The 8,911-nt window shown below is 42.6% G+C and overlaps 1 protein-coding gene across 1 annotated transcript; it reads right to left on the reverse strand.

The window, feature by feature from the left end:
* Positions 1-1,250: 1,250 nt before the first annotated feature.
* On the reverse strand, positions 1,251-8,512 carry LOC139365927 (fructose-bisphosphate aldolase B-like). The gene is made up of 9 exons (XM_071102987.1): positions 8,413-8,512; positions 6,035-6,147; positions 5,593-5,798; positions 3,290-3,344; positions 2,969-3,129; positions 2,667-2,750; positions 2,259-2,433; positions 1,857-2,056; positions 1,251-1,648 (listed from the first exon to the last, which is right to left on the reverse strand). The coding sequence occupies exons 2-9, from the start codon at positions 6,144-6,146 to the stop codon at positions 1,553-1,555; spliced, it is 1,089 nt and encodes a 362-aa protein (XP_070959088.1). The 5' UTR covers position 6,147; positions 8,413-8,512; the 3' UTR covers positions 1,251-1,552.
* Positions 8,513-8,911: the final 399 nt, after the last annotated feature.

Genomic DNA, 8,911 nt, shown 5'->3' on the forward strand with positions numbered 1-8,911 from the left:
TTGCTGATGGAAGGAGGTTTTCACTCAAAATCTCACGATACATGGCCCCATTCATTCTTTCCTTTACACGGATCAGTCGTCCTGGTCCCTTTGCAGAAAAACAGCCCCAAAGCATGATGCTTAAAACGGGCACGTTTTTTTATCCATAAATTAAAAGAGCGCCCGTATATCCAAGAAGTTAAAGAAGCAATAAAACTGGCCTTCTTTTGACTTGAGTTGAGTATCTGGAGCATCAAAATGTGTGGGTTCGATTACAGGCTTAAAATGGCCAGAAACAAAGGACTTTCTTTTGCAACTCGTCAATCTATTCTTGTTCTGAGAAATAGCCAAGAAACTGAAGATCTCGTACAATGCTGTGTGCTGTACTTGTCCTCTTGCTCAGTTGTGCACTGGGGCATCCAACTCCTTCTGGTTAGAGCCAGTTCTGTTCTATGAAGGGAGTAGTACAGTGTTGTACAAAATCTTCAGTTTGTTGGCATTTTCTCACGTGGAATAACCTTCATTTCTCAGAACAAGAATAGACTGACAAGTTTCAGAAGTTCTGTTTCTGGCCATTTTGAGCCTATAATCAAACCCACAAATACTGATGCTCCAGATACTCAACTAGTTATCACGTCATTAAAGCAGGAGAACAGTTTAGCTGTGCTAACAAGGGTTTTCTAATGATCAAGTAGCCTTTTAAAATTATAAACTTGGAATAGCTAACATGCCATTGGAACACAGGAGTGGTGGTTGCTGATAATGGGCCTATGTTAATATATATATATATATATATATATATATATATATATTTTTAATCAGCTACATAGTCACTTACAACAATCAATTTGATGTTATTTTAAATGGACAAAAAAAAAAAACTTTAAAACATGGACATTTCTTAGTGGCCCTAAACTTTTGAATGGTAGTGTATGTATATATATATATATATATATATATATATATATATTTGTTTTAAGTACCCACCTCATGAAAGTCACCCTTTTTAATCCAGCCAACAATTGTAGCCATTACAGTTCAACATGTAGGTTCTATACATTGTTAATGTCACATTTTCAGCAAATGGCATTATTGTTAAATGCTTTGGCCATTTAATTCATTTACAGACAACCCCCTAACTGTATTCCCGCCCACACACAGCATGACACATTTACAACAGCTAGTTTTTTAAAAACCTTTATTTAAGTAGGCAAGTCAGTTAAGAACAAAATCTTATCTACAATGACGGCCTACCCCAGCCAAACCCAAACCTGGACGACGATGGACCAATTGTGTGTCGCACTATGAGACTCCCAATCACAGCCGATTGTGATACAGCCTGGACTCCAACCAGGGTCTGTAGTGACGCCTCTAGCATCGCCACTCTGGAGGCCCAAGTTTAAACATTTCACATTTATTTAATTTACTCAATCTGTTTATTAGTAGTAAAATAATAACTCGTACAACTGGATTGGTCATAGGGGAATGTTGTCATTGCAGGAATGAGAAGGGACGGGACGTGTACAGGTGACATTTTCTGCATTCTTTGGTCCTTGTCTGACATGTGGTCTAGTTAGTAGACGTAGTTAGCTGTGTGCAGGGACTGCATGGAGGCCTGGTCAGCGCTGCTCACCACTGTGTACTCTCCCTTGGAGGCAAGGCCATTGCTCTGAAAATGTACATTTGTGATTCAGTAATCAAGGTATGTGGTTCCAGAAGGAAGCATTGAGAGCGAGAAAGGAGACCGCAAATGGGACACTACTTCAGGATACAAGAAAACTACACCATACAATAGCATTCCAATGATATTCATGTAGCCTGCACCTCTAAGCAAGGTGTCAACCCTACCCTAAAATAGCATAGCCCCTCCATCTTACCTTGGCTCTGGAGGTGAATGCATCCTGTGCCGCTTTCTTGTTGGCGGCCTTGCCTTTCCAGGCGGCGAGGGCGGAGGCCTGGAGTGCACGGCCGTAGGAGAAGGAGAGCTTCCAGGGCCGGTGCAGGGCCGTCTGGTTCATGGCGTTCAGGTTCTGAGTGGCCTCTTCCTCGCTCTGGCCTCCAGACAGGAAGGTGATGCCTTGGGGTGGGGTAGAATGTTTAGCAATTTGGTGATGGTTTCATTTTGGCATCATCTATCAACCAAATATACAGTTTTTACTTCAAGTTTCAAGTCTACCTTTTCACCTAACCTCACCTGTTTGGGACAATCACTGTGTTGGATCACATCCCAATACTTACATTACCATCACCACCTCGACAAACCCCCAACCCAGTCTCACCAGGCACGGCGGCAGGGACAGTGCGCCTCAGGGCAGTGACGGTGGCCATGCCGACCTCCTGGGGGGTGAACTTCTTGGGGCAGGAGTGTCCGGCGGTGACCATGTTAGGCTTCAGCAGGGTACCCTCCAAGTAGACATGGTGATCGTTCAGGGCCTTGTACGTGGCAGCCAGAACCTGGTGAGGGGAGGGTTGGGTTGGGTTTAGAGAGGCGTTTGGTTCAGGTTCAGTGATGTGAACTTAAATTGGGGCATGACTAAGAGGAGAATGAGGGATGAGTTTAATTCCATGCTGGTAAACCAGTACAGCACTGGCTTTGTGGAAGTGAGAGAAAATGACAGAAATGTGATTCACAAGTGTTTAACTGAAGGCCAACAAAGTATTTGAGAGGACAGCAAGGTTATGATCACCTTCTCGGTGACGTACTGAGTGCACAGCAGGTCATGGTCTCCATCAGGCAGAATCTCTGGCTCCACAATGGGCACCAGGCCATTCTGAGGAGAGGACAGTTATCACATGTGGACACAGTATATGGACAAATCTTGCCTTTGAGGAATTTCTCAGTTCATTTGTTAGTTTTGTGCGTAAAGTCAGGTAGTGTATACAGTAGCAGTACTGTTTGTCTAAGACAATGTCCCCCTCTGAGACATTATATTTTATCCTACCCTAAACACTACAGTTTTAAAACTAAGTTCTCATGGCATGCACACACCTGTTGGCAGATACTGGCGTATCTGGCAAGTACGTTAGCGTTCTCTGCGATGGCGAGGGCTGAGGGGCAGGCGTCTGAAATCTTGAGCACACACCTCCACTTGGCGAAGTCACAACCGTCCTTCTTGTACTGAGCACAACGCCCCGAGAGTCCATCAAGACCTGATGAAAGAGGTTTATATAATACATTGCTTCCATGGTCATGCCACCATGTCAAACTGACTAAATGTGGGCTAGGGAGATTGGAGAAGCTGGTTGATTTTAATGTATAGCTTTAATGCATTTGTTACTTAGAGTTGCAAAAGAAATGAGCTATTCTTACCCTGTGTGGTCATCTCTCCATCTGTTCCATTCAGACCAGCTGTGCCATTGTCCACCTAGAAAACAAACGGTCAAACTATAACCCCTTTCCTAGGGTTGGGTGGTATCCAGATGTTCATACAGTGGTAGCGATTTTGTACCATACCGGGGTATGTATAACCAAAAGTGCACACAGGGGGCGCTATTTCCCCAAACTTTTTTATGGGGGGGGCACAATACAATTTTAAAAATCTCATTTTATTAGTCACATACACATGGTTAGCAGATGTTATTGTGAGTGTAGCGAAATGCTTGTGCTTCTAGTTCCGACAGTGCAGCAATAGCTAACAATTCCACATGTTGGGTTCCGAGAATTAAATATGCTTATTCAGGTCACTGAGGGAGTGCTGAGGTTTAGAGGGTCTAGTCCAGAAGTTAATGGTTATAGGAGGAAGGTATATAGTGTGGGCAATTAAGGTTGGAATGTGTTGAGTGCAGGGAAGCGATTACATGTGGCAGGCATTGATAAGGGGAGAAATCCATAGATCAGTGATGAGTGGGGTTGAGGTCAGGTCACCTTTAAGGGAAAAATACAAGTTTATGGCCCGTATCACTTAGTGTCCTGCCTAGCAGTAAAGAATGATGTGTAGGAGGAGACTCAGCCTATGAGGAACGGTTAAATATCAGTGCTTGTGTGAAAATGTTTTTGTCCGATGCAGCTGTATTGACCCTCTGGGAGAATAAACTTGGTTAAGCTTTCATAGTGTCCGTTTAGTTTTTACTCTGAGAATTAGAACCTCAACTACCTAATACACACATCTAAGTAAAGACATGGAATAAGAATATATACATATATGGATGAGCAATGACAGAGCGGCATGGCAAGATGCAATTGAGGGTACAAAATACAGTATATAAACATGAGATGCAAGATGTAAACATTATTAAAGTAGCATCATTACAGTGACTAGTGATCCATTTAAAAAAAAGTGGCCAATGATTTCAAGTCTGTATGTAGGCAGCAGCCTCTGTTCGTGATGGCTGTTTAACAGTCTGATGGCCTTGAGATAAAAGCAGTTTTTCCAGTCTCTCGGTCCCAGCTTTGATGCACCTGTGCTGACCTCGCCTTGTGGATGGTAGCGGAGCGAACAGTGGTGGTTATGGTCCTTGATCTTTTTAGTCTTCCTGTGACATCGGGTGCTGTAGGTGTCCTAGAAGGCAAGTAGTTTCCCCCCGGTGATACGTTGTGCTCTGCTTTTTCCTGAAGTCCACAATCATCTTTGTTTTGTTGACGTTGAGTGAGGTTGTTTTCCTGACACCACACTCCAAGGGCCCTCACCTCCTCCCTTTAGGCTGTCTCGTGGTTGTTGGCCATCAAGCCTACTACTGTTGTCTGCAAACTTGATGATTGAGTTAGAGGTGTGCATGGCCACACAGTCATGGGTGAACAGAGAGTACAGAAGGGGGCTGAGCACGGACCCTTGTGGGGCCCCAGTGTTGAGGATCAGCAAAGTGGAGATGTTTCCTACCTTCACCACCTGGGGTGGAACGTCGGGAAGTCCAGGACAAAATTGCACAGGTCGGGGTTGAAACCCAGGGCCTCAAGCTTAATGATGAGCTTGGAGGGTACTATGGTGTTGAATGCTGAGCTATAGTCAATGAACAGCATTCTTCGATAGGTATTCCTCTTGTCCAGATGGGATAGGGCAGTGTGATGGTGATTGCATCGTCTGTGGACCAATTGGGGCGGAAAGCTAATTGAAGCGGGTCTAGGGTGACAGGTAAGGTGGTGGTGATATGATCATTTAGGCAACAGGGATCTTGATCGAGGAAGGGATTGAATGTCTCGGCTGTAACCAAGAAGCTTGAGCTTGACATTTAGACACTTAGCAAACATAAATGCATAGCTTGAGCCCTGAGCTGGAAATAATTCATTTGACACATCATAGATTTCTTCGTTATACTTAACTTAGCAATAAGTGGTGGCATAGCACACACTTTCAAAATACCCTGATATATACAGTATAGAGCCCAAGCCTACCCTTTCCCAGTAGTGTTTGATTGTTATAATGCCATTATATTACATCACACACAATCTTGATAAGTGAAACCGGTATATACTCCAGTAGTGAGTTGTTGGGCATATGATTATAACTGCCTTCACCTAACCAATCTTATCAGTAGACTATGGGAAGAGTGTGGCCATGTCCAAATACCCATACTAGCCTACTACATAATTAAACTGCATACTAATTTCAGTGTTTGATCTAGTACAATTCACTTCCCTGATCAAGGATTGAAGGATGGTATTGCTGGTCCTCTCACCTTGATGCCGACCACAATGCCCTTGTCCTTGATGACCTGGGGGAAGAGGACACCCTTGTCAGACTTCTGATACAGTGTCTCGTGAAAAAAGATGATTCCACCAATGCAGTTCGGGTCAACTGCAGAGAACAGGAGGTCGCGGAAAGTCCTACGGTTCTCCTCAGTGTTCTCTACGTTAATCTTCTGCAGGCGGTTACTCATGGTGCCTGGACGGAGAAATTGGCAGGGAAGAACATTAGTGGCATTTCAGGGGGGAGAACAATGCCTGCAAGAATGACAGATTCCTGCAACTTCTCAAATTAAGGCTACCTCCAACTCTTACCCTTCAGATGCCAAACCCATACAGGCCACCACTACTTGCTGAGAAAATACAACACCCACTTCGCCAACACCCTCTCCACCCCACTCATCCAGTCCTCCATGGCCAGTTTGGCCTACTCACCTGTGGACTCATCTGCTGCCAGAATGCCCTTCCCTGGAGCCACGATCCTCTGGGCTATGTCAGAGAGTTCCTTCTTCTGCACCGGAGAGAGGGATGGGAACTGGGTAGTCATCCTGTGTAGGTGAGAAAAGTCAGTTAACAGAAAAAAAAGCAATTTAATAAATTCAATCCAGTAACCTATATTTAGTTACGTAGGCTAATTTGTCTTGATGGTGGTTCAAGTGTAGTTTATTCTCAGACACTGACAGTACCCACCCCCGTCTGTACAGGACCTTCACCCTCCTCCCTCAGCAACTGTCAATATATGGCTTGAAGTTTGAACTTTAGTCTGAAAGCTGGGGTGTATTAATTATGTCGATTCTGTTGAAAAAACGTTTAGCTCAGTTGGGTCTATAAAAAAATAAGTGGATGGATGAAGTTTGAAGGAACCGAAGACTTTACTCCACTTTAGAACATAGAAAAATCGATGATGTATATATGTGTAGCTTGTGACAAACACGTCACCGATTTTTCAGTTTGGAATGGCAACGTGTTTAAAACATTACATTTTAACTGATACAACTTTGTTTAATAATGCTTAGCGATTAACCGACATTTATTTTTTGTCGGTTTACTAAACAACTAATTGACCGAGTTCTGTTCAATCACTTGAATTCCATTTAGTTCGGGGTTTTTTTGTGAGCCCAACGTGCATTTTCTCTAGAGAAATCAAATAATTTACGAGAGAAATCAAGTCAAGAACTATGTGGGACGCTGGGCTGAAATTAGTTTTAGTTTTCATTAAGAAAATATTCAACCTAGTTCTGCGCAGAAGAGTGGTAATTAGCTACCATAATCAGCGCCTGTTTCCGGCTCGGACAGAGACTGATCAGAGATGTATATATAATGACGAGATGCTAATGTCTCCGCCCTAAAAATGGGAGTCGTTGTCCCAAAATAACCCATAAACGCATTTTGGCAAGAGTGAAACCTCTCGCTTCAGCTCTTCCCCTCTAGACATATACTATTACGCTTGTTTACGTTCGATAGACTGCATAGACAGCATGGGAGAGGAATGTACACAACTAAATGACAGGTTGAAAGTGTGCTATATCTACTTTGAAGAACTAGTAAAATTATTGTCAATGACAGCGCTGCAGCATAGGCAGGCTAGCTACACAGGTTGGCTAAAGACAGTAAACCTGGGGAGCACAGATTACGTTAGATTTGTCTGGTTGGCTGCCAGACACTACCTGAGCAGAAATGAGATGACTGCGGAAATAAAAAATAGTCAAATAAAAACGAATATACACAAATGACATTTGATTTAATTTCCTATTATTCTATTGATGTCTACCCAACGTGGACCTGGCAGACAATGTAATAGTTTCAATGTTTTGGCAGTAAAAAAATGTGTCTTATGTCTGTGCTTTGTCGCATTTGTTTTTATCCCAGCCCCCGTCCCCACACGAGGCATTTTGCCTTTTGGTAGGCCGTCATTGTAAATAAGAATTTGTTCTTAACTGACCTAGTTAAATAATGTTTACATAAAAACATTATTGACTTTGGAATTTCCATTAAAAGCGCCAAAAATAAGTTTGTCATTATTTTATAATCCATTTAATGTTTTAAAAATAATAATTGTAATCGAAAACAGTGATTATCCTAATAGAACTGAAAACGGCCTCGAAATGCATTAATCACTCAGCACTATCGTTTATGTACCCAACAGCTTTTACTTTACCTTTAGTGTTTGGTATAAAACGTTTTGCAACAGAATCTGCGTAATGAATACACCTCTGATAAATTACCCTCTCCCTGGGACAAATAGGTTTACAGTAACCGGGTGTCAGTCGTACCATTTAAAATATAATTCAAAGAGCATTCCGGAGGACCAGAAAGGTATATTTTGCCAACACATTCGCGATAACAAGATTACCCTACATAATTAACACAAGTTAAGCCAGCCAGAACATAAGCGCAGGTAGAACGCGGATGTAAATGTACATTTTGTGGGGCATTTCAGACTACCTAAACGCTGACAATCACGCGCTGTCGAGTTACATGATTTCAATTATATACGTGTATATCTACATTTGAGATAAGCAAAAAAAAGTTATAGGCTTACACTTGCACTACAACGAGTTAGCCTACACTGTTTTGACTAGACAGAAGAGGTATCTGACGCATGGGTTGCGGAGTTTCGCATACTTCATCGAGCCTAAAAAAAATGCAAACTTCCAAAGACTTTCTTGCAACATCGGACTGAAACATTGTAACCTACTACAAATCCATTGCAACATTTCAGAGCATCTACTTTCAGCGCTGCTGTCCACCGGCAACCTTTCCCAACGTTTTAGTACGTTTAGGCTAAGCTTGAAGCTGAAAGGAAAACTTACTTAAAAATATGACAAAGTCAACACCGACAGCTGCAGAAAATGAATAGAAAAGGGGTCTCCTACTTCCAAGCAACAATTATGACTAGTTGAGAAGGCCGATTCCGGCTTACAAAGCATTATTTATTGAACGGGATGACGGAGGCGGGAGGCTGCAATTGGTCGAGAAAGTCGGACGGGGGCTTGTTAGTGTATCAATGCATATTTTGTGGACTTTGAGTTTTATCAGAAGTTGATAGTATGACTTCCAAGATAAAAGGAAGGCCATGTATACTCAGGTAACCCTTTGTTATACATTACAGCACGCGTTGAGTGCATGATGATGGTGTGTGTGCGCCTTAAAATAAATCCAGATAATATTTATTATGTTGCTTTTCAGGTTTCATACTGTCTTGTCTATCCTGCTGTTGTGTGTGTGTGTGTCTGTGTCTGTAGGCTACATCTGTACATCTGTCTGTACGTCAAATCAAAGTTAATTGGTCGCTTACACAGTTTAACAGAT

This window comes from Oncorhynchus clarkii, chromosome 14 (assembly GCF_045791955.1).
Source record: "Oncorhynchus clarkii lewisi isolate Uvic-CL-2024 chromosome 14, UVic_Ocla_1.0, whole genome shotgun sequence".
Lineage (NCBI taxonomy): Eukaryota > Metazoa > Chordata > Actinopteri > Salmoniformes > Salmonidae > Oncorhynchus > Oncorhynchus clarkii.

What these genes read in the sequence shown, in the direction of transcription:
- LOC139365927 (XM_071102987.1), bottom strand. Translation starts at nt 6,146, where the DNA reads ATGACTACCCAGTTCCCATCCCTCTCTCCGGTGCAGAAGAAGGAACTC. An exon ending in GCATTGTGGTCGGCATCAAG is followed by an intron (nt 3,345 to 5,592) that starts GTGAGAGGACCA and finishes TTTGTTTTCTAG; the next exon opens with GTGGACAATGGCACAGCTGG. An exon ending in CATTCACCTCCAGAGCCAAG is followed by an intron (nt 1,649 to 1,856) that starts GTAAGATGGAGG and finishes GTACATTTTCAG; the next exon opens with AGCAATGGCCTTGCCTCCAA.